Source organism: Artemia sp. Qi Xiang Cuo, chromosome 8, assembly GCF_049724085.1.
Source record: "Artemia sp. Qi Xiang Cuo chromosome 8, ASM4972408v1, whole genome shotgun sequence".
NCBI classification, from domain to species: Eukaryota; Metazoa; Arthropoda; class Branchiopoda; order Anostraca; family Artemiidae; genus Artemia; species Artemia sp. Qi Xiang Cuo.
In genome coordinates this window covers 46,270,126-46,296,304 of record NC_142801.1, presented here as the reverse complement: position 1 = coordinate 46,296,304, position 26,179 = coordinate 46,270,126, and the positions used below count along the sequence as shown (strand labels likewise).

The window sequence follows — 26,179 nt, the reverse complement described above, 5'->3', positions numbered from 1 at the left end:
GAAAGTTCTGGAAATTGGGTCTTTAAGGATGATAACCCCCTCAGAGCCCTCAGTGCAAGGGTTGTAAGTTATGCCCTGGGGGAAATAGGGTTTATATAGAAAGTTGTTGTAGACATTTCAAAAAGGGCTCATTTGATTGGAAATTGAAATTGCCCTTTTTAATATTCAAAAGTGAGTGGAGAGTAATAAACCCCCCTCTCACGCCCACCATTTCCCCAAAAAAATTCAATCAAAGTAATAGATAGACATTTTGTTCAAAGTAGTTGAAAGTTCTGGAAATTATGTATTTAAGGATGACAGACCCCCAGAGCCCTCAGGGCAAAGGTTGTAAGTTATGCCCTGGGGGCATATGTTTTTATAGATAGACTTGTCATAAAAACTTCAAAAGGGGCTCATTAAATTGGAAATTGAGAGGGCTAGTGTCCTTTTCAATAGTCGAAATTGATTGGAGGGTAACTAACCCCCCTCTCATGCCCACCATTCCTTTGAACACATCCAATCAAAATTTTCAGATAGCCTTTTTGTTTAACTTAGTAGACAGTTCTGGACAGTAGGTCTTTGAGGATGACCCCCCCCCAGCCCTCAAGGCAAGAGTTTTAAGATATGCCCTGGAGGCATATAAGGTTTTTAGAGAAAGCGGTGTTGTAGAAACTTCAAAGAGGGCTTATTCGATTTATAATTGAAAGACTTAGTGCCCCTTTTAATAGCCGAAAGTTATTGGAGGGCAAATAACCCTACTCTCGCTCCCATCATTTTTCAAGACACATACAATAAAATTTCGAGATATCCATTTTGTTCAACGTATCTGAAAGTTCTGGAAATTGGGTCTTTAAGGATGATAACCCCCTCAGAGCCCTCAGTGCAAGGGTTTTAAGTTGTGCCCTGGGGGCATATAAGGTTTATATACAAAGTTGTTGTAGAAATTTCAAAAAGGACTCATTTGTTTGGAAATTGAAATTGCCCTTTTTAATAGTCAAAAGTGAGTGGAGAGTAATTAACCCCCCTCTCACGCCCACCATTTCCCCAAAAAAATTCAATCAAAGTAATAGATAGACATTTTGTTCAAAGTAGATGAAAGTTCTGGAAATTATGTCTTTAAGGATGACAAACCCCCCAGAGCCCTCAGGGCAAAGGTTGCAAGTTATGCCCTGGGGGCATATAATGTTTTTATAGATGGACTTGTCCTAAAAACTTCAAAAGGGGCTCATTCAATTGGAAATTGAGAGGGCTAGTGCCCTTTTCAATAGTCGAAATTGATTGGAGGGTAACTAACCCCCCTCTCATGCCCACCATTCCTTTGAACACATCCAATCAAAATTTTCAGATAGCCATTTTTTTCAACGTAGTAGACAGTTCTGGACATTAGGTCTTTGAGGATGTCCCCCCAGCCCTCAGGGCAAGGATTGTAAGTCATGCCCTGGGGGCATATAAGGTTTTTATTGAAAGTGTTGTCATAGAAACTTCAAGAGGGCTCATTTGATTGGAAATTTAATTAGAGCCATTTTTAATAGTTGAAAGTGATTGGAGAGCAACTAACCCCCTCTCACGCTCACCATTTCCCCAAGAACATACAATCAAAAATTTGAGATAGCCATTTTGTTCAACGTAGTTGAAAGATCTGGAAATTAGGTCCTAGAGAATTATAACCACCCTAACAGCCCTTAGGGTAAGGGTTGTGATTTATGCCCTGGGGTATTTAAGGTGTTTATAGAAAGCGTTGTCGTAGAAACTCAAAAAGGGCTCATTTGATTGGAAATCGAAAGGCCTAGTGCCCTTTTTAATAGTCGAAAGGGATTGGAAGGCTTGACATTTTTATAGTAAATATCGATGTGGGTGTAATGTATTATTTTTCGTTGTTGTTGTTGTTGTTTAGACCAGGGCACTTCGTATTGAAGGAGTTGTCATAGAAACTTCAAAATGGGCTCATTCGATTGAAAATAGAAAGGGCTGATGCCGTTTTTAATTGTCGAAAGTTATTGGAGTGCAACTAGTCCCCCTCCCAAGCCCACCCTCTCATTTTCCCATTATGTTTAAGAATAAAATATTTCCTCAAGATCAAATCAAAATGCACTGTGTTAATGCTGATTCCCAATAAGACATCTCAGCAGTAGCCCAAGAACGACTTAGGGTATTATGTTCAAACTTTCGGAGCTACCTCTGCTCTTAAAATTTAACCAAATCAAAATAGTGTAAGTGTATCCAAGCTATCAAAGAAAGTAAACAGATTTTTTTGCGAATAGTATCAAGTTTTCCATTTCAGGTCAACTAGAGGAGGTATGAAACTAAATTAAACACTACTATTTGTGTACAGATTTTTAAAAGGGTGTATGTTGTTAAAAATTGCTGAAAATTTTTCTCCAGCCATCAAATAGTAGGCCAAACTATAAAGGCTTAAAAAAAAAGATTTGAAGTATTATTTTCTTTTCCCTGAAAAGACTATGTCAATATAAAACGAACTTAAATCAATTAAAAAAAACTTTTCGCACAAAGTAATTTTTTCAAGTATAGGTGAAGAACTCCATTAAACAAAAAATGAGCAAAAAAAAAAAAATCAAATAATCTACCAAGCGTGAAACTACCACAAATCAGCATCGATAAATAAATGAAACCCAAAACGAACAGAAATCACAATAAATAACCCCTATGCCTTCCCAAGGCCAGAACATAATTTGCACTTTACTGAAAAAAACAAATGAATGTGCATTGTCAGTTTAATATACATATACTAGTATTTAGTAATCAAAATGTTGATATTATTTAATATGTTGAAGTTATTAAAGTAAAAACATTTATATTTTTTCAGTAAAGTGCGAATTATGTTCTGGCCTTCGGAAGGCATAGGGGTTTTGAGCCCAACTTATGTTAATTTCTGCTCGTTTTGAATTTGACTCGGTTATTTATTGTAATTTTTGTTCGTTTTGGGTTTCATTTATTTGTCGATGCTGATTTATGGTAGTTTCACGCTTGGTAGATTATTTGATTTTATCTTTGCTCATTTTTTTTTTTAATGGAGTTCTTTACTTTTCTTTGAAAAACTTATTTTGTGGAACAAGTTTTTTAATTAATTTAGGGAAAAAAGGGTGTGTGTGTGGGAGGCTGGTTGCCTTCCGATCGCTTTTGACTCTTTAAAAGTGAACCAGAACTTTCGCTATAGCGTTACTATAGACAACGCTATAGCGTTGCCTCTGATTTATAGCAGTCGAGGGATGTGCAGCTATACTTTGGGAAAAGTTTGTAACTTGCTATGGGGAAATCGTCACTTTATGTCATTTCATGCGGCAAAAATTGGTTATAACACTGCACTTTAACAACTTTAACTGAACTTTATTTTGTGGAAAAAGTCTTTTTAATTAATACATACAATGGCATATTATTCTTGAATTTTAGTACACTGTAAGTTAGACTGTCTTTATTTGAGGTCAAAAATATCTTTTTGCTTTCCAGTAGTTGGTACATAAACTAAAAGATAGTTTCACTTACATTCTAATCAAATTCAAGAAGTGTACATAGCAAATAATTGCATCTTAAACAATACTTTCTTTAATATCTAATCAACTAATATTGGAAACCTAAACTAACACCATCTAAATTTTAATTGCCCGTAAGTAGATGTTTACATTCAACTGTCTACCAGCCCTGGGCCAAAGAAAAACTCCTGAATGTTTAGCATTTTGGCAAGAAAGTCCTTGTGTTTCCGTGGTAGAAATTACACCAATAAAATTGGTCAAAACTAATTATTTCTGATATTAATATATCATGGACAAATTTTAAAGAAGCCCTCCTGTCAACGAAAAAAAAGCACTCCAGTATCATCTACCGAAAACAGCCAAAAACGCTTCCATTCCTCACAAAGGATGCAAAAAGAACAATCAACAGGAAAGCCAGACCCTAGAAATGATAAAACAAGGAAAAATCTCAGGAAAATTGGATAAGGTGTGCAAAGGCTCAGAATTTTCCCTCTAATGAAGTTAAGAAATTGAAGTCTCAGCATGAGGAAAAGCTTGCCACAGATATCAAGACAAATCCCAAATCTTTCTGGAGACATGTTTCTGCCAAAAATCCAAACCGCCATACCATTACTGATCTCAGACATAATGGCATAACCCACTCATCGCCAATAGATAAGGCCAATGTATTAAATGCCCAGTTTGCATCTGCCTTCACCATCCAACTTTGTTCAACTATCCCTGCAGCACCATCAAACTTGATATGTCATCCGATGCCAAAATTATCAATTACCGAAGATATGGTCTTAAATAGCCTGGAAAAACTTGATGTTAATCAATCCAAAGGATCAGATGGAATACACCCAAGGCTTCTTAAGGAATGCCGAATTGTTCTCAGTTCTCCCTTGTGTAGACTCTTCCAGCTGTCCCTACAAACTGGAGAACTACCGTCAGATTGGAAAAATTCCTATATAACACCAATCCTCAAAAAGGCCCCAAAGATAATACAGAAAATTACCGTCCTATTAGCATCACTTCTGTAGTTGTAAAGGTGCTTGAGAGATTTGTTAATAGAGCTCTAATTCAGCACTTGGAAACTAATAACATCCTCACTTCCAATCAGTATGGCTTCAAATCTTTAAGATCTGTTGACACTAATCAAATACACACATGCGAGTATGTTACATCATTATTGGATAAGGATGTACCTGTCGACATGGTGCTCCTGGACCTCTCAAAAGCATTTGACAGGGTTTGCCATAAAGTCCTTATTACCAAACAAAATGCAGCAGCTGTTGATGAGGCTATTGTACAGTGGAGAGAGAGTTTTCATTCAGAAAGAACACAATGTAAGAGTTCGGAACTCTCGATGTGTCTTCCATTGCTCCTTGTCTACAACTGTTTTAAGTGGCGTTCCCCCTGGGACCATTCTTGGGCCAAGTCTCTTCAACTTATATATAACTGATGCACCCAATCATCTCTCTAACCTCCTCACTCTTTAGGCTGATGATTCAAAACTTGTTGGTAAAGCAGCCACAACCTCTGACTATAACCACAACTTCTGACTGGTAATCTATTTAAAAAGACCTTAATATTCTTGGGACTTGGGCTGATACATGGCTCCTCTCGTTCAATATTGACAAATGCCATTTAATCCACTTTGGCAATCATAACACACATCAGCAATACCATCTCCAAGGTAACCCCCTTTATACAGTCTCTGAAGAAAGAGATCTTGGAGTCATTTTTGATCGCCAACTAAAGTTCAGCACTCATGCAAAACCTGTATCGTCGTCTGCCCTCCAATCTCTCGGAATGATCAAAAGAACTATCTCTAGCAGACGCCCAAGTGTGTTTATGAAGCTCTACAAGGCACTAGTTCGCCCGCGCCTAGAGGTTAGAATGTCCATGGCATCACACTATTTCAAGAAGGACAAATAAATTCTAGAAAGAGTTCAACGAAGAGCAGCCAAAATGGTCGAAGGGCTCAAACAAATGCCATACAAAGAGCGTTTCGGTCACTTGAAACTTCCTACTCTTGCATACAGGAGGAAACGTGGTGACATGATAAAGACCCAAAAAATTATTTCCAAAAATGTTCTCCCTCGTCTCCTTACCCCTCTCCCAGAATATTCTGTGACTAGAGGTCTTTCCAAAAAGATCTTCAAGCAACGCTCCTTAGTCCGAGAAAGAAGCCGTTTTTTTAGCCAACGAGTAACGAACTTGTGGAATCTATTCTCTGAAAATACAGTGGCTGCTGATTCAACAGGTGCATTCAAGAAAAATCTAGACGAAGAATGGCTACAGCAAGAGTTCCTGTACAACTGGGAAGCTGCTGAGTCCTCAACCAAAATTTAGCAAACAACCCATTGAAGTCATAACGGAGCATTACAAGGATGAAAATCCTTAATTTCGCTCCAAGCTGCGATTTAAGGTAAATTAAGATAAAATAGTTTTGGTGAAGAGTGTCCTGGTGATAACAGGCACATTGGTATGCAGGAATTTAAGCACAAGTCTATGATTAGAAGGTTCTATTACAATTAGCCGTTACAATATCATTGTACACTAGTTCATAGTCAATCAGATAAATCTTATTGTCAATGAGTCTGGTGTCAGCAAAAGCCCTATTGTGAAAGTTTATTGAGTTTATTGTTTATTAAAGTTTATTGAGCCAAATTTAATTTTTTTTTTCCAAAAGTTATAACAGATAGACTGTGGACCTGTCATCCGAGAATCTCTGAGTGAAGAAACATTATTTAGGGCTATTTCCTATCTTATAGGAGTTTTTAGCAAAGTAACTGAAACTCTCAGGAAAGAGTCTACAGCCAATAAGAGGATATTAAAGATATTTCCAAGTACCTAGTTCTGCCCCTTTAATCTCTCCAGGCACTACATATTTGGAACTTAGATACATTTGGTACTAAGCTTAGGTTTACATTTGGTATTAAAATTGTTCAGAAATGGATGTACTCACCAAACATCCAAACATTGGCTGGGAATTGTGTTTTTCACCTCACACCCTTGTCCCTCCTTACCTGTAATTCTAGAAAGATTTTGGTTGAAGTAGTTCTAAGCTTAACAAAAATCTTTGACTTGGAATTTTCACTGTATCATTCAAGGGAAAATTTGAAGTTCTAGTGCCCTTTTTGAGTCACAAGGACATCACATCACAACAAAGCAGTGATTTCTGAAAGGTTTATGAAAAGAAAAATTGAACCAAAATGCTGTTGAGTGAATGCTCTGAGGTCACTGATCAGTTTCAGACTATAGAAAGCTATTTGTATAGCCTCCCAGTTTCAGAAGCAATACTACCACATTGTAGTGTATTTGCCCCTAAAATCATTATAAAGTCCTTAGTGTATGAGTGGACTCCTGTATATAGTAATACTTATTGTTATTATTATTATTATTTATTGAAAACCCATCTTTGTACAAAAAAAAAATGACAAGAGTACTGCAAAGAGAACAGAAAAACAAAATAAAAGCATAATATCACTATACAACTATGACAAGATAACTACAGTTGAAGAAGTTAGTTCCATGCATGTCTTGAAATCTTTTGGTTGTATTTTCTCCATAAGTTTAGTAAAAGCTATAGCAGGATCTACTATGTGAAGATTGTTGATGAGTTTGGAATTGTTTGTCCAAGTTGGCTATCTTAGTAGGTATTTTGCAATACAGAAAAAGTGGAGCGGATTTTCAATTTATCAACATTTATAAAATCTTCCTGGAGGGTGCAATGGAGAGGATGTGGGGGAGAGCTACAGTGGTGTACAGCATTGTGAAGTAATGGCTAATGAAACAAAGCTTAGCAGAGACTATGGAAGCATAGGAAGCTGATATGCAATGTTTGATGATTTTTGTTAGGAGATGACAAGCATAAGAAATTATATTCCCAAAGGGAATACCAAGATAAACGATTTGGTCAGAGGGGGGGGATCTTTGAATTTCCAGTTACAATTTCATGAGAAAGTGGAACTTTCCAGTTAAAAAGCAGAACATTGGACTTAGCAGTATTAAATTCAAAGGCCAGGTTTTAAATATTCTGCTTGCAGTTTTTGGAAAGTTTCAGAAATTTTGTCCAAAATTTGGCTACTGTTAAAAATGTCATCAGCATAAGTTACTAAGGAGATATTGAGGCCAGAGAGAACGCAAGACATCTTACACTGGTCCTAAGCTTCGAGGACATAATTATTGAATTAACAAGGTGAGGTATTTGCACCTTGTCTGGCTCCTCTTAACTGGTATAGTTCTATCCAATGGCCTTGCCATTTCATCTTGCTTAAGAGGGATTTTAAGACGGACTCGTAGCTTAGCATACATATCCCTCTGAGATCTAATAATAGCCGGATTTACTTTTCTTTTTAACAGCCTTTAAAAGCATAAGGGGGTGGATCAGGGAGTCAAAGACGTGACGGACATCATGACATACCAAGGCAAATAAAGTATATGTACACGAAGCATCAAGCAGAACATTAGCAACAACTGCAAGGACATCTACACACTCCATGCCATGTTGAAAGCCAAATTTATGTGGAGGTGTGTAACATTTTTTTCCAAGCTCTTTTATAAACAGTAGTTCATAAAGCTTGCATAAACTGGTTGAAATAGTTATGGGCCTGAAAGATGAGCATTGATTGGAGGCTTTTCGCTTTTTTGGAGTAGGAGTTAAGATCTCCTATAAATAGTAATACTTATGATTATACATTACTATATATTTGCACACCAGATACCAGGGGAATGTCAGTGGATCTTTTAATGAAACAAAGTTTTAATAGCTTAGGATCCTGCACTGGTACTCCAAAGGCACAGATAATGTTTGGATTGCTTATTTCCTTTTAAACTTTGAGATGTATTAATTCAAAAAGCCCTTCTAGGAAAATTCCACAATTTTGGGCTTGATAGCGCACTCTTTGTGTGTTTACCCCTTTCTGCTATTCTCTCCAATGTCTTATAATGCTCTTCTGTATATTGTTTTACCAGTTATGATACTTGGCCTGATTTATGCTGTAAAAACATATTTCTCCTCCATCCCATCCTTCAGTGCATTTAGTAAGTCAGGGTGTTATCATTATTAGCAGCAACCTTAGGCTACCTCAACGTAGTTGTGGTCTATGGGCACGGCTCAGTGGCCCTAATGCAATGTCTTAGTTTCTTTCTGTAAGAGAATATGTAAATGTTATACAATGCATTCAATAAATGAATTCAGAAATGTCTGTTTTCTTTATTTTTTGTTCCTACTGTGAATACATGTTGCAGCAGTAGGTTTTAGACTTTTGCAGTGAGAGAAGGAGGCGATACCCAAACTCTTGTTGGTAGTTATTTTTGTTTGTTTCTAGCTTGATTTGCATATTCAATTTAAGTTTCACTCGTTTTAAGATTTATTTATTCATTTACATTAGTATCTATTATATGTTTGTTTACATTGATTGTTTATTGAGTTTCTGTTCGTTATAGGTTTCATTTATACTTCAATAAGAAATTTCAGTAGCAAAATATTTCTGGTTGTTTTAAGATTGATTTGCATAGTCAATTTAAGCATTACTCGTTTTGAGTTGATTTATTTATTTATATTAGTGCCTGTTGTATGTTTTTTTGCCATGATTGTTTATTTAATTTCTATTCGTTTTCGGTTTCACTTATTCTTTAATAGTGATGTCTGGTCGTTTTGGGTTTGAATTTTAACAGGTATTTGTATATGCTAATCTTTAGTTTAAAATGGCCTTTACTTTTCTTTGAAATACTTCTTTTACGGATTTTTTTTTTTAATTAATCAGCAGGAAAGAGTATATGTAAATGCAATTCATGTGACTGTTCAAATTGGCTTGTGCTAAATATTTTAAGATTTTTGTTTCTTTCAGTAATAAACTGTAATGGGTCCTCCAACAAGCCCAGGTCCTGCTGACCCATTGACCCAATTTAGAGCTTGCTTGAATGTTCTGGCTGATCCGAGCTCAAAAGATGAAAGCAAACTGAAAGCTGTCCAAGAACTGAATGAAAATCTTGAGGTAAAAGTTTTTAATAGATAGTGTGTGTAATTTGGCAGTATCTACCCTCTATCTTCCCTCTTTGGCCTATCTACCCTCTGAAACATAAGGAGATGCCTCATTTAGCTATTTCTGGAATTTCCACCATATAGATGTTGCCAAGTTTTCCAACCATGTGCTTTGGTGATTGGTGCTTTACCCATTGAAATAATTAAAATTAGGTAAAAACACGAGCTGGTAAGCCCAGATGGTGCATCCAGGGCTCAGTTAAGACTTTGAAGCAACTTGATAAAGTATTTTTTTTTTTCAGAGCGAGAATACAAGGCAGCCAAAGTTGACATCTCTTTCCCAATTGAGATCCCTTGTCTCTAATAATGGATTGCAAATAAGGCAGGGATAAACGGAAGGAGGAGGGGGCTTCAGGGCCAGTCCCACGCCGAAATTCTAAATTTTCGTGCATTTTGTGGCACTTCTTAATCAAATTTTTATTTATTTTTTCATTTTGTTTTTTAGCCCCAGAAATTTTTATTATTTTACCCTCCCTCCCCGAAAAAAAAAAACTATGAAAAAGACTGTTTGCAGGCTCTGCGCAATGTATTTTGTCAGAATCGCCGTTTGAACCTGATTCAAGAATGGCAACTATTAATTCAATGAATCTGAATGATAAAAATTCATTGCAAAAACAGATTTTTGGGAATTTTCAGAAATAGCCTGAAACCCCCAAAAATGGTGTCAGATCGAAACGAAAACTGCATCGTTGGAAAAATCATAGCTGAAAATCAATCATTTGCATGGGAAGCGGTGATGTGTGTATCTTTTTTTATTCTTGCCTTCTTTTTTGTCTGTCGCTGCTTGTGAGGTGCTTAAACAGCATAGAGGGATGTTTAAGGGCTCATTTGAAAGAAAAATGCTATATCTAATCCATTTTGTAATTAACAAAAGATAATACTGAAATAAAATGTAATTTTGGCAAAACTACATCTTCATATAGAAGATGATGTAACACAAGTATAGGCCTATTTTGACAAGATAATGTAACAGACGTATCTTCTGAAAAGTTGCTTCTCTAGGAAATGATGACATATTTGAATGACTTGATGCCTGATTCACTATGTCTATTTATATAAGATCTTAGGTGTGTGTACGTACTTTTTTCTTTGCGCTGAACAAGAAACTAAACAGTAAAAGCTGAAAGTGTGGAAGCTGATTCCACTGTGATGCCTGATTCTATGTATATAAGATCAAGCGCGTGTACGTTTCGTGTAGGCTACGCGCTTTTTCCTTTGTGCTGAACAAGAAGCTAGACAGATCAAGCTGAAAGGTTGAAAGTTTTTACAAAATAGTTTTTGGACGGTGAGAACGAAAATAATATACAAAATCTGAAAAATAAAAGCAAAGTTCAGAACTGTGACGACATTGCTACAATTGCGCGAGAACCAATGACTCGAGCAAAGCGATGTCACACTTGCGAGGACCGAAGATTCAAGCCTATTATTGATGAGGCTGACAGCCTAAGCTACCAAGTATAGCTTGCATAGTGTAATATTTATAATAATTCTTTTGTGCACTCTAAACATACATGAATGTACACAGAGGAGAATAGGAAGTTAACGATAGAAAAACCAAAAACTAACGTAACAACACCTCTGAAGAAAATGATCAAAAGAGCAATACCACTACTACTACTACTAACAACTCATCGTAGCACCAAGCCGCCTGAGGCCAGCACAGCTACGCACGCTCCTCCATCCCAATCAATTCAAAGCCTCACTTTTTACACCCTCCCAGGAAGTTCTCATTTCCTTTAAATCTTTCTTTATGACGTCCTCCCACCCCAAACGAGGGCGACCTGTTTTCTATTTAGCCCTAGACGGTTGGTCGAAAAGGACAATCTTCGGCAATCTGTCATCCTTCATCCGCACAACGTGTCTTAGCCACCTAAACCTTTCTTATATTACAGCCCTAGAGAGTGGTATTGAACCACATTTTTCGTACAGCCTATTGTTTGAAATACGGTCAGTCAGCTCGGTACCCAGAACAATCCTTAAGCAATTTCTCTGGAAAACATCTAGCAAATCTTCATCCACTTTTCGGAGCGTCCATGCTTCAGATCCATATTTGGCCATTGTCATCAGTGTAGCTTCTAATATTCTAATCTTGGTTTGCAGACGTATCTTCCTATTCTTCCAAACTTTTTTTAACTGTGAAAAAACACCCCGAGCCTTGGCTCTTCGACTTTTAACATCTTAACTGCTCCCACCGTCTTTACTAATAATACTACCAAGGTAAGTGAAGCTGCCCACCTGATCAATCTTTTCGTTACCCAATGTCACTTTTTCATCTTCACTCATTCCTAGCCTTGTTGACTTAGTCCTCTTAACATTCATTTTCAAACCTATTCTAGCACCCTGAACTCGCAAAACCTCTAAAAGTTCATTCATTTTGCTCACACTTTCATCTAGGACGCTTAAATCATCAGCATAATCTATGTCCAGGAGGGTTTTCCCTCCCCATTTGATTCCGTGTTCTCCCATTGCCTTTGCTGTGCTCCTTAAGACAAATTTCATCAAAATGCTCCATATAAATGGGGATAGAGCAAAACCCCGCTTAACTCCTGATTTAATACAAAACCAGCTGCTAACCTCATTTCCTTCCTTAACCGCAGCAGTGTTATTCTCGTACATAGCACTAATCACTTTAATGTATTTTTCTGGTATACCATACAAGGATAAAATCTTTGCTAAGGCTCTTCTATCAACAGAATTGAACGCTTGCTCATAATCTATTAAAATGAGGACCAAAGGTGATTGACAACTCCGGCACTTCTCAATTATTAACCTAAAAGTGAAAATTTGGTCGACACATCCGCCACCTTTTGTAATTTTCGTAATGATTTCAAATATTTCAGATTTTCGGATAGGCCTAATATACTTCTTTTTGAACCATACTGGGATTTCACGAAAATTTTTACAAAACTAGAAAAAAAATACACACGAGTACAGTCTTTATCACATTTAATTAATACGTTAGAAAACGGAACGATGAAAAATATATGAGGCACGAACGTCGCCTTATAAGGCTTGGTAAGTTTTTACTTATCAAAACGACTTTTCACCCTGACAGTAGGCCATAGTTTTTGCAGTACAGATGACAGTACCAATTCTTGTGTTGTTCTAACTGTTGGTCCAAAAGGCAGCCCTAGTTATTTATAGGATTCTTGATTAAAAATTTGCTGTAACTCCACCCTAATTAAATGACTCTGGGAATCATTATAATTTGCCACTAGGAAATATTTTTTTTTAGGTTCTATCTCCCGTAGATGTGATTATAATATATTAGTTGCATTCTCTATTGATATCAAATTATCCAAAAACAACAAAATGTCAACAGGATACGACAAGATATGTTGTATGTCGTCTTACGAGTGTTGTAGGTTTTCTATAGATATACAAACTGAGTTAGGACAAACTTAAATTATAGGCTTCTCACTTTTTACTTATGCTTATTGTCAACCGCTAAAGAACTATTTTCAAACGAATTTTAAATTTTAGCCAACATATGCTACTCACATTGTCAACAAATTTGAAGGGATCAGTATTTTCCGCTTAAGCACTTATAAAAATAATGAAAAAGGCTTTGGGCCTTGTCTAGTGCCTGACAAACCTCTCAGTCTGCGGGAAGAAAGAAGAATTTATCCCACTAGGTTGGACCAATTGCACCAATTGCCGAACATCTGATGGAAATTTATGCTGTTCTTAACTAATAAAAGTACAATGGTTTTTGGAAATGTATTTATGTAAGAAATAATTTTCTCTGAAGTTAGTGTCATTTTACTTTACTGGTAACTAAATAGATTGCTTAAATTATTACCAATTAAAGTTCCATCAAGTTTTATTTAGATGTTGATTTTCTGTACAATAGAATGAAATTGATATCAGAGGCAACACTATAGCGTTGCCTATAGTAAATGCCATACGGCTCCAATGTTTTATTATTATTATTTTTTCCCGAGGTACTTCGTATGGAAGGGGTTGTCGTAAAAACTTCAAAGGGGGCTCATTCGATTGGAAATTGAGAGTTCTAGTGCTCTTTTTAAGGTTCAAAAATGATTGGAGGGCAACGAACACCCCTTCCACGCTCACCATTTCCCCAAACACATCCAATCAAAATTTTGAGATAATCATTTTGTTCTACGTAGTTGATTTCCACATAGAAACTATGTTTTGAGGAGGACACTCCCCCCACAGCCATCAGGGCAAAGGTTGTAAGCAATGCCCTGGGGGCATATAAGCTTTTAATAGAAAGTTTTGTCGCAGAAACTTCCAAAAGGGCTCATTCGATTGAAAATTCAAAGGGCTAGTGCCCTTTTTAATAGTCGAAACTGATTCGAGGGCAACTAACCCACCTCTCACGCCCACCTTTTCCCAAAACACATCTAATCAAAATTTTGAGATAGACATTTTGTTCAATGTGGTTGAAAATTCTGGAAGTTAGGTTTTTGAGGCTGACAACCCCCCCCCCTCCACAACCCTCAGAGCGAGGGTTGTAAGTTATGTCTTGGGGGCACATAAGGTTTTTTATAGAAAGCGTTGTCGTAGAAACTTCAAAAAGGATGCATTCGATTGGAAATTTAAATGTCTAGTGTCCTTTTTGATAGTCGAAAGTGATTGGAAGGCAACTAACACCCCTCCCGCGATCACCATTTCCCCGAACACATCCAATCAACCTTTTGAGATAGCTATTTTGTTCAACGTAGTTGAAAGTTCTGGAAATTATATCTTTGAGCATGACACTCCCCCCCAAGGTCTTCAGGGCGAATGTTACAAGTTATGCCCTGGGGGCATATATGGTTCTTATGAATGCTCGTATAAACTTCAAAGAGGACTCATTTGATTGGAAATTGAAAGTTCTAGTTAACTTTTTAGGATTCAAAAGAGATTGGAGGGCATCTAGCCCCCCCCCCCTCTCCACGCCCTTTTTTTCTCAAACCCATCTGATAAGAATTAAGAGATAGCCATTTTTGAAAAAATAGTTCAAACACCATATAACGAAAACTCCCGGATCGACACAGCCCCCCCCCCCCCCGGGCCCGAAGGCAGGCGTTGTGAGTTTTGCCCTGGGGGAATATATGGTTCTTATGGAAGGGAGATCCGTAAAAACATCAGAGAGGGCTAATTTGATTGGAAAGTGAAAGTTCTAGTTCACTTTTTGAGTAAAAAAAGATGGGAGGGCAACTAGCTCCCCCTCATGCTCCTTTTTTCCCGAATGTATACGATAAAAATTTTGAGATAGCCATTAAGTTACAAATTGTTCAAAAGTCAGATAACAAAAAATCAGGTGTCGACACAACCGCCCAGGGCCCGTACTTCAGAGAGGGCTCATTTGATTGGAAATTCAAAGTTCGAGTTCACTTTTTAATTGTCAAAAGAGATCCGAGGGCAACTAGCCCCCCCCCTCACGCCTTCCAACCCATCCCAACCCATCTGCGTTTCCCAACCCATCTGATGAAAACTTTTAGATAGATATTTTATTAAAGAAAATAGTTCAAAGGACGGACAAGAAAAACTTCGGTGTCAATACAACCCCCCAGGGCCCAGGAAAAGGCGTTCTAAGTTATGCCCTAAGGGCATGTATGGTTCTTATGAAAGGGATGCTCGCATAACTTTCATAGAGGACTCATTTAATTGGAAATTGAAAGTTCTAGTTCACTTTTTAAGAGTCAAGAGATTTAAGGGCAACTAGCCAACCCCCTCCCCCCACGCCTTTTTTCCCCAACCCCATCCGCTACAAATTTTGAGACAGCCAGTTTTAAAAAAATTGTTCAAAAATTAGATAACAAAAACTCCGGTCTCAACACAACCCCCCAGGGCCCTGGGGGTACGCTTTGTAAGTGTTGTCCTGAGGACGTGTATGGTTCTTATGAAAGGGATGCTCGTATAAATTTCAGAGAGGGCTCATTTGAGAGAGAAATGAAATTTCTATCTCACTTTTTAAGAATCAAAAGATATCCGAGGGCAATTAGGCCCCCCCACACACACACCCTTTTCCTCCCAACCCTATCCGATAAAATTTTTAAAATAGCCATTTCATTAAAAGTAATTCAAAGGTCAGATAAGAAAAACTCCTGTGTCGACGCAACCCCCCAGGGCCCAGAGGCAGGCGTTCCAGGTAATGCTCTGGGGGCATATATCTTTTTTATGGAAGGGATGCTCATACCATACTAGCCCCCCCCCCCCTCCACGCCCTAAATGTATCGGATGAAAATTTTGAGATAGACATTTTGTTAAAACTAGTTCAAAGTTAAGATAACAAAAATCCGGTGTCGACACAGCCCCCCCCCCCAGGGCCCGAGGGTAGGCATTGTAATTTATGCCCTGGGGACATATATGGTTGTTATGGAAGGGTAAACTTCAAAGGGGGCAAACCTTTTCACTTGTATATTGTTACTTTGATACCAGTTTTGATACTTTGATGGACATTTAATCTTTTTTTTTTAAAGTTTGATTTTGAAATAAGGAATTTTAAAAACTTGAAACTTTTTGTAATCAAAAACGACCAAAATTAATTAAAAAAAAAACTTTCCGAAAAAAAAGTTTTTCAAAGAAATGCAAAGGCCATTTTAAACTTAAGCTCTGCAGATACAGATACCTGTTAAAATTCAAACTCAAAACGGCCCGAAATTACTATTAAAGAATAAATGAAACCCAAAACGAACAGAAATTAAATAAACAATCATAGGAAAAAACATACAACAAGTAATAATATAACTGATTAAATAGATCTTAAAGCGAGTGATGCTTAGATTGAATATGAAAATCAAGCTTAAAACGAAAAAATATATCTTGCTATGGAAGTATAAATGAAACTTAAAACGAACGTAAATTAAATAATCAATTCAAACAAACATAAAACATATTTTAATGTAAATGAATAAACATACCTCAATACGAGTGGAACTTAGGCTAAATTGAATATGCAAATCAAGCTTGAAAAGAACAAAATCACTAAAAACAAGAGTTTGGGTATCACCTCCGGTCACTGTAAAAGTCTAAAACCTACTGCGTCATTGGCGCTTTACTGAAAACTATATGCGTCTTGAACAGTCTTGGAAAGTATAAACAACATCAAATTGAATATTTGATATATAATTATATTAGTTGTTGAAAGATCCATCAGTTCAAGAAATATTTTCACTGTAATTTTTTTTTCTTTTTCAATGCTATATGAACAGTAAAATAAAATATTTCTATTATAATTCCTTTTTCAGTTACGCACAAATTATGCTGTAGGCTTTTGGTTTTTATTTACATTTAAGGATGGGGGCAGCATCCAAACCCTTGTTTGTAGTGAAACTATATTCGTCTTAAACAACTTTAGAAAGAACTAATAAATTAAACTGAATATTTGATGTATAATGATATTAATTGCTGAAAGCTCATCAGTTCAAAATTTTACTATAATTTTAATGTTTATTTTCAATATCAAGTACAAAAGAAAATATTTTTCATAAAATTGGTTTTCAGTAGAGCGCCAATGAGGCAGTAGGTTTTAGACTTTTACAGTGAGAGAAGGAGGTGATACCCAAACTCTAGTTTGTAGTGATTCTTGTTCGTTTCAAGGTTGATTTGCGTATTCGATTTAAGTTTCACTCGTTTTAAGATATATTTATTCATTCACGTTAATATCTATTGTATGTTTGTTTGCATTGATTGTTTATTTAATTTCTGTTCGTTTTAAGTTTCATTTATACTTCTAAAGCAAAATATTTTTTGTCGTTTTAAGCTTGATTTTCATATTCAATCAAAGCATTACTCGCTTTAAGATCTATTTATTCATTTAAATTATTACTTGTTGCATTTTTTTTTCCTATGATTGTTTATTTAATTTCTGTTCGTTTTGGGTTTCATTTATCCTTTAATAGTAGTTTTTGGTCGTTTTGAGTTTGAATTTTAACAGGTATTTGTATCTTGAGCTTAAGTTTAAAGTGGCCTTTACTTTTCTTTGAAAAACTTATTTTTCGGAAAGTCTTTTTTAAATTAATAAAAAGAAGAGGGTATTGCTGAAAACCCAAACGTAAATTTGTTGCTGCAGTTACGCTTATATCGAGTAAATATCTTTACTGGAAGTTTTTTAAGTTTGTAATTTTTTTGAAGCTTTGTTAAAAAGCAATACTACAGCACATATATCTTGTTTTTATTAAAACGTAAATGATAGTTTAGCCTAAAGGAGTTATTATGGCGTGGCAGACCCACTTTTATTCCTTGTAATCTATATTATATTAAGTTTCGCTTAATTATTTGTGTTATTTGTGTATGGATTATCTCTATTCTTTGTAAGTTTTAATATCGCTTTTTACCTTTGCTCAAAATCTTGTTCTGTTAATTTTTTTATTTATTTATTGACTTGGTTTCAATGTACATTAATGTCAGTAATATTTTTAATAGCACTTAGATTAACAGCAGTTATAGTGTCAACACAATCCGTAAATTCATTGTCATCTCCATTAGCTTTTACCGATTTCATCACCGTCTCTCCATCTTCACATCCGTTGCTTACTCCTTCTTTTAAATGGCCACCATATATGTCGCCATAAAATTTCATTCTGTGCAACACCGAATAAGAGGATAGGGATTTGGGTCGAATACTTACAGTACGGCTAAAACTCCTTAAGTCTTTATATTAGTAGTAGCACTACCAAAGAAGGTTCGAGTAGCATTAGTACTTTAATGTGTTATAAACGTTTCTGATTCCCTCAGAGAATGCGATTTTGGGGACTCGAGTGCGATTTTTGGGGACTCGTATAAGCCCTAAAAAAAGAAATTAGGAACAATTTTGTATTTTGAACTTCATTTTATTTTAAACACTATTTCTAAGAGCACTAAACTGTCCAACAGTTTAGTGTTCAAAAAAGTTTGTTGCATACTCAAGAATCAACATTACATTATATAAATTTATTTTAATATGTCAGTATTAGACGACGGGAATCAGGGAAGGAAGCACGGCCGTTTGGGAACGGGGATTAAAAAAGAGATAGATTCTAAAAATAACCCTAATATTGAATTTGCATTTATCGAATAGGCAATTAATTGTTGTTTCGAAGTACAAAAAATGAAACTTTGAAGGCCCACCAAAGGTACCGTACCTCCTCACATTAATTAATTTGATAGCACCGTAAAATTAATTGTTGAATGTGTTCTAGTTCTAAATGCCAAGATACTATGCGGTTGTATCTTCCAAATAGTTGTATAAAACCTATATCCAGTGACATATATTAGAATTCTTGATCTACAACATTTTGTTGCTATCGGGCCGAAATTGTTGTTTTGAAGCGAAAGATTGCCAAAAACGGCACTTTAAAGCTCGTTTCTGAGACCACTGAAGGCCGTTATCCCTTTCTGAAACTACTCTTTTCTCACCATTCTCAGGTGAGGAATTTTATACTTGAAACAAATCTTTCTTCTACTAAGCTGTGGCTTGATTTCTATGTCAATATGTTTCCTCATGTGAGTCTTTCACCTTCTTTCAACTACAATGGTGATGTTTCCTTGGCCCTCGGAACTGTCTCATCTCTTGTCTCTCGACAATCTTCATATCATTCTCGCAATTGAGGCAACATTCCTATCCCACTCACTCCGTCAGTCAGATCGGACTTCAGTCCCTTGACTGCCTCTCTCTCTGCTTAGATGCCTAAGTCAGCTAGAGAGTGTCACTCGTTTGGTGCCATCAAAAACTTGTGAAAAATAATGACCTAATTTTTTTTTTTCTTTTTTCTCTTTTGTTTTTATTTTTATTTTATTCTATCTTGTATGTCCTCCTGGGTGGATGTCTCGGAGCAGCGTTGGAAACGCATGCCTCTATGTATGCTTATAGCACCTCACCCTGGCTTGGTTTACGGCAGGTAATGAGTGGTGAACGATCTTTCACCCTTCTTTTTTGTTTTAGTGTATGTTTCATTTTATTATGTATTTCCAGCCGTAGTGCCTTTCGGGGCGGGGGTGATGGTGAGTTTTTCCTTTTTTATAAAATAAAGGAACTGTGAACTGAAGGAAGATTTACTGATATAATTCTATATTATCAAAGCAGTCAAAGTACGTATGATTTCAAACTATTGACAGTTCTTGATGATAAATACAGTATTACCCAATTAATAAACGATTTCCTAATTCTGAATAAGATTTTACTCTTCAATATTTTTCTTCAATAATGCCAGTGCCTGTGAATTCGTGCATGCAGTGCATATTGCGCGGTGCCGTAGTGCACATTAATGAGCCACTAGTGACATCACAGAAAATATCTTAGGTTTAATTTCCAAAGGAATCATTAGTCGAAAACTTCAACTATGTTTCGGAATACCGCTTTCACTACTCATAATTTCCCACCATATAGAGACTCAAAATGCCTCAATAAGGCTTTAACGCGGCGAAAATACTACCGGCCATTAACAGCTCAATGGAGCCCAAAGCCTCGTGAGGCTAACATAGCTGCGCCTGATCCTCCTAAACTCCAATCTGGTTCAAGCTTCACTCTTTACTCTCTCCCAAGAATGTCTAGTTTCCTTCAAATCCGCTCTTATTATATCTTCCCATCCCATAGGGAGCAACATATTTTTCCTTCGGCCCCCAAATTATTATTATTATTATTTATTGGAAAACCCGTCATACAAAAACAAGGAAAATACGGAGTCAAAATGTGGTCAAAAGCAGTTTTTTGGCATTCTATCATTCTTCATCAGTAGAAGGAGGTATTGCCATCTTAACTTATATTTTGTTTAAGCCCTAGATAGTGGTATCGAACCACATTTTCCATATAGTTTATTATGTGATCTGCAATCAGTCGAACGTGAACCTAAAACCATCCTCAGACAGTTGCGTTTTCCCACTTTTCCTTTTCTGTTCAGTTACTATGAGCCGAAGTTCGCTCTTCACTAGATTGCAACTACTGCCGTAATCTCTTATTTTTATGTTAATATCATTTAGTCTAGGTATGCTTTTCTTTAAGCTACTCATAAAAATGCTTGCTACAGTAAATACAATCATTACTGGAATTCTAGTGTTGACCAGTGCTTAAGAACCCCTTCCCCTTGACCCTTAACCAGGACAGGGACACGTGAAACAGCCATGCATAATTTGAAGGAATAGCTATGTTGTTTCTATATGTTTTAATTCATAGTGCCTTTATTTACTTATTTCGTATTGCTTTATATTTTGTTTTGTCAGCCGTTAAGAAAACGAATATCATGCAAATATTTTGCAGGCGGTAGTCATTTCTCCTTTGTATCCACAGTACTTGGAACATTCTATGAAGATATTTTTAAGAATCCTGCAAGATGGAGATCCACACTTTATTGCGGAATATAACATTCAGGTAATAAATTTAAACTGTTTAAAAGCACATTTTGAATTTATTTTCAGTGCTTTTCTTGTCTTCAGTGTTTTCAGTGCTTCTTGTTTTTTTCATGTAGGTAGCTTTTCCATGCATGTACAATATACCTTATTTACTTGTACTTGTGGTGGGGATCAGGCGTTTCCACCGTGCCCGGCACAGAGGATCTTCGAGACTTGTTTGAACCATGTCGTGCGGTCTGCGTCCAGCTACTCTGCAAGTGGGAGGCATTGGGTTTTCCATCCGTGTCCAAACTTTCTGACCCCCCCCCCCCAGGTTCAAGATCTGATTTTGCTAGGTTCCACCAGTTTTTCTAGTGCCCTTCTTGGTGTCCCTTCCATGAGCTGAGGGGCTCAGATGAAAGAATTTGGCGAGGCAGGTACTCTGTTGGCTTCCGTAAGACATAGCCCAACCATTTCAGTCGGCGTTCTTTGGTCGTGAGGCGATGTTTCACTTGATTCCTTACTTTCGTCGTATATTCACGTTTGATATGCGGTCACGCAGGTGTATCATGAGGAGACTTCGCAGAAAGGTATGGTCTAACACTTTCAGTGGATTTTCATGAAGATGCTTCACCGACCTAGTTTCGCGTGCGTAAAGAAGGATGGTTTGAACCAAAGCCGAGTAGATTCAAACTTTAGTGTGTACACTAATTTTACATCTGCTTTTTGCAATCTCTGCTCGATATTGGCGTGTGAAGATCCATCAATACAAAGTTGGGAGCCAAGATATGTGAAGCTGTTGACCTGATCCAAGTGTTCTTGTTTTGTAGTTAGCAAAAAAGGATCAGCCTGGTATATTGCCACAAATTTTGTCTTCCTTGTACTGAGTTTCAGACCATTACGACCTGCCCATGTCACCACATCATCGAGCATAGTTAGGGCTTTCTTCTGGGTCTGAGAGGATTCCGACATCATAAGCTCAGTCAAGGTCTTCAAGTGAAATGATCTGTCCAATCTGAATTCCAAGAACTTTGGGTCTATTCCAAGAGCATTTGGTCACTGGCTAAACGCTTCTGAGAGACCAAATTTTCTTAGCTTTAGTGCAAGTACAAGACGATGAAGTGATCTCTGCAGCGATGGGGTCTATGATGACATTGATAATTTTTTGGCGATACAATTATGACAAAAGTGTGATGAAGACGAAGAAAAACTACGCTACAATTAACACTAATTAACACAGCTTTAAGTCTTAATCGACCGTTTTAATTTGCTTAAATCCATTAAATTTAAGAATTTAATCGTTGTGTTGGATAGAAAATACCATCTTTGGGGAGCTTCTAAGTTTTATTTAAAAATTTTCTATTTCGGATCCTATTTGAACTTTTTGGCTCAATTGGAGCCTTTTAATGTTTGGCATTAATAAGCTCCATTATTTTTAGCGCTGTAAAAATAAAATCTGGCCTCTTGGTTAGTATTATGTACTGCAGAAAAGTAGTGGAACTCTCATGACTTCTAGTAAGCTCTTTGATAGCACAATGGCTAGGAACGAAAAAAAAAAAAACAACATAAAGCGAAACTTCAAGTTTAACCCTGGAGTCCGGGCTAAACTTAATTTATACCGCAGTCCAGCGCAAGTATGTGACAAAAAGGGCGTTAATGAGCTCTTAGCACTCCCAGCTTAATCTGAAAATACAAGGCTTCTTATTAATCCGGGTTGTTGCAGTAGCTAGCAACCTAGTAAGAGAAGAGTTAAGACATCGTCTAAATATCTTTGTAAAGAAGAGTCAAGCAATTTAAAATAATAGTTATCTTGCTCAACCAAAAAAGTACATTTGAATAAATACAAGACAATCTTGTGGCGGAGGCTATTCTGCAAAGGGAATGGTTAACCACTTTCTCCTGACCCGGCCCCTGAAACATCTGTACACTTTTCGGGGAATGAGATTTAAAGGCCTCAAGGTCTTACCATTTTAGATACTATGCATTTTGCTATTATGGGAGGGGGGGAATATACCGCCCACCACCTTGCACGTGAAAAGAAAATATAATAACTCGACTTGGAATGATGCCATGCCAGTGGTAGAGGTCTGCTCGTGCGAGATTAGGTACTGCCCGTGTGAGGTGAGGTACTGCCCGTGTGAGGTGAAGTCTCGTTTTTAAGGACCAAAGGCCCGGGCTGTGGAGCGAGCGGATACAAGCAGTGACAAGTGCTTTTTACTAGTAAAATGATTAAGAGCGAGTTGTAATAGTCAAGAACCAGGAAACCTGGCTGATTTCAAAATGTTTATTAAGTTAGAAAAGCAATCTTACCTCTTAATAGAATTGTACTTTTTAATTGTTCTTCAAACGTGATTATCGTGAACTAAATCGTGCTGAGAAGAAATTTGAAGCTGATGCTGAAATTTGAAGATGTTGCATAAATATTTGTATTTGTATTGCTGCTATTTCTACTGCTGAAAACTCATTAGCAAAGATAGTTGTAGCCGTTCCTATTCCTCTCGATATCTCCCTAAGTTCCCGCATCTTTCAATGTTTTCTTAGAATCTCTTCCCATCCGTTCTGAGCACGTCCATGTTTTTGTTTGTGCAAAGAGGATTCTAAAAAGCATGATTTTCGAAAACCTATCATCTTCGTCCTTAAAATGTAATGTATCTATCCTAACTTTTTCTTCATTAAAGCCCTAGACTTTGGGATCTAACCACATGTTTAATACTGCTTATTGTTTATCATTCAGATGAGTACCTAAAACTATTTTTAGGCATTTCTTCTAGAAGACATCTAGCTTACTAACTCAATTTTTGAAGTGGCCACGTTTGACAATTATACTTAACAACTGTCATTACCATGGCTCCTAGTATCATATTTTAGCTCTAAGACTTGTCCTCTTATTCTTTCAAACTTTTCAAAAGCCTTTTTGACTTGATGCATTTATGTGGCGCCTCCCTTCTCCGCGTACCGACCGAATACGATGAGAATCAAGTCAAATCTCTTGTACCAAACTGCGTGAAAGTTTCAGAGTGCGGAAAGTCTCAAGTGTTCAAGGTCTACTTTGAGTCGAAAAAAGACCTGGATCAGTTCTTGAAAGTGTCTGTCAAAGTTGGCTACGAAAAGCTTTCTGCACAAGCAATTGTATATTTTCCAAAGCGTTGTTTCTCGTGTCATAAAACTGGACATCTGGCCTCGCATTTCTCCAATCAGGGTTTCTGCTCTCGCTGTGGATCGTGCGATCACACCTCTAACAGTGCCTCTCCATTTTCGGAAAAAAATGTTCTGTCTAGAATGTAAAGTTGTCGGCCATACTTGTTACACTGTAAAGTGTCAAATAACAACAGTCAACTAGCAAAGCCCACGTTATGATATTGATCTGTCTACTACTGCGCAAGCTGTACTTTCGTGGGATATTAATGGTGGACTTTTTGTCAAACTTCCTGTGATAAAAGGTTTGTTTTCGAACTTTGACGTATTGTGCATGCAAGTACATTTTTGGAGGAATCATAGTTTAGGCCTTCTGAAAATTGACAATATTTTTGCTAGCTACTCGGTGCCCGCTATACGATCCGCTTCCAGTGGTCGCCCATCGGGTGGTATTGCGATGCTTGTTAGGACCTCGTACCGGTCGTGTATTTTCATTCATGGGAAAAAAAACGGTCGTGTATTTTTATTCTTGCTGTCCGTGTAGAAGAGTAGCCTATGCTATTATAAATGTCTATCTCCCGACAGAATACCGCAATGAGCGATCGGAATTTTCATTTACTTCTGCGTGTGAGAAACTAGGGTCTTGCCTTTCAAAGATTCGCTAGTTAGATAAGTGTTGTATTATTATAGGAGATTTTAAGTGTAATTTAACTGACGCCTCGTTATTGCGTACTTCTATTTTGTCTGGTATTTTTGATAATTGGCTTAGGATCTTGCCGAAAGATCTTGATTACACTTACACACACCATTGAAGTCACGTGTCGAACCTTGACCATGTAGTTTTTTCTGCGAATCTTCAAGTGTCACCTGTTCTTGTCGTTACTGACTTCCAACTGTCAGACCACATTCCGATATCTGCATCTATTTCTTGTCCTTCTGCTCAGTCTACTCCCACCACACAACTACATCAGCCTCAGGCCCAATTTTTACAGGGGTTGGAAACACATCCAAGGTGATCTTTTCGCAACAGTTACAAATTCTGTACTACACAAAATTCATGTTCCGTTCCAGCTGCTAATCAGAAATCCCCAAGCCGATGCAAATGAAATACGGGTGTTGCTAGATATCTATCTTGCACAAATTTGCCATGCCCTGTGATGCGCAGAAAAAGCCGCTATACCTCTTAAACGTGTATGTTGGGTTGTCACGAAGCATTGGTCCAGTAATCTGAGCCTAGTTGAATCTTTGAGAAAATCCAAATGTTGGCACCAGTTGTGGCTCCAGTGTGACCGTCCTCGCTCTGGCTGGGTTTCTGACATTCGTCTTTCTACCAAAAGAAAGTTTGAAAGAGAACTATCTATCCACATGAACCAGATAGTCGAAGAGACGTCCCAGTAAGCTTCTCTGTTCCAACCTTCCTTCTGAAGAAATCTATCTGCTCAAGATATTCCTGATTCCGAGTGGAATTCGTACTTCTCCTCTGAATTCTCCCCGCCAGAGGCAGCCCTACAGGTCGAATATGAAGATAAGCTTGATAAATATCTGTCTAGTTGTCTTACCGACAATTTTGTTGTTTTGGTTGATTCTGTTCTACTAGCAATCCAACGCCTACAACGTAAGAAATCTTCTTCACGCTCTGCATGGAAGCGAGCTGCTGGTAAATCATTTTGCTCTTTTGATACAGATGATTGTTACCCAAGGAGTTGTACCTTCTTCTTTCTTGATTGGAGATCTCACTCCAATTCCGAAGAAAGGTAAACTCGTCATCCAGTATTCGTCGTTCCTCCCTATAACGGTGGCTACTACCTTCTGTAAGCTTTTCGAACTTCTGTTCATTTACTATCTGAACGCGAAATGCTGCGATCGACCTTACCAATTTAGGTTCCAGCCACATCTCGGTTGTGCCCACGCTTTGTAGGTTGTCGCGAACGCATTGATCGATGCTGATGCATCAGGTGAAACTCTCGTGTTAGCCGGGCACGATGTTCGTGAAGCGTTCGATTGTCTCATTCACGCCGCTATGCTACTCCATTCAGCAAAACGTGGAGTGACTTCATATATCAGAGCCCGCCGAGACATGTATTCTCCTCTTAAAGTTTGCCTAATACTTCACCCATTATCTAAAGCTGAGGGCTCTCAAGTCTACGTGCCAACATCTGATATTTTTGTCAACGTTGAAAAAGGTACCCGTCAAGGTGTTGTGTCTTCCCCTTCACTCTTCAATAATGGAGTTCTTGATGCACATTCAGCTGTTCCCACATCTTTCGTCTTTGCCGGTCTTGATTTA

The 26,179-nt window shown here is 37.4% G+C and overlaps 2 protein-coding genes across 2 annotated transcripts in view; both read left to right on the top strand.

The window, feature by feature from the left end:
• Positions 1-26,179, top strand: part of Nipped-A (Transcription-associated protein Nipped-A) — a 178,121-nt gene that overhangs the window by 7,790 nt on the left and 144,152 nt on the right. The window contains exons 2-3 of the mRNA XM_089093494.1: positions 9,308-9,454; positions 20,687-20,797. Coding sequence (XP_088949620.1) covers positions 9,320-9,454; positions 20,687-20,797 — 246 coding nt within the window. The 5' untranslated portion in view covers positions 9,308-9,319. The remainder of the gene's footprint in view (positions 1-9,307; positions 9,455-20,686; positions 20,798-26,179) is intronic.
• LOC148949467 (uncharacterized) lies at positions 5,421-5,804 on the top strand. Its single transcript, XM_089092706.1, has one exon. The coding sequence runs from the start codon at positions 5,421-5,423 to the stop codon at positions 5,802-5,804; it is 384 nt and encodes a 127-aa protein (XP_088948832.1).

Excerpts from the sequence above, each read along its gene's own strand:
- LOC148949467 (XM_089092706.1), top strand. The coding sequence starts at position 5,421 with ATGGTCGAAGGGCTCAAACAAATGCCATACAAAGAGCGTTTCGGTCAC.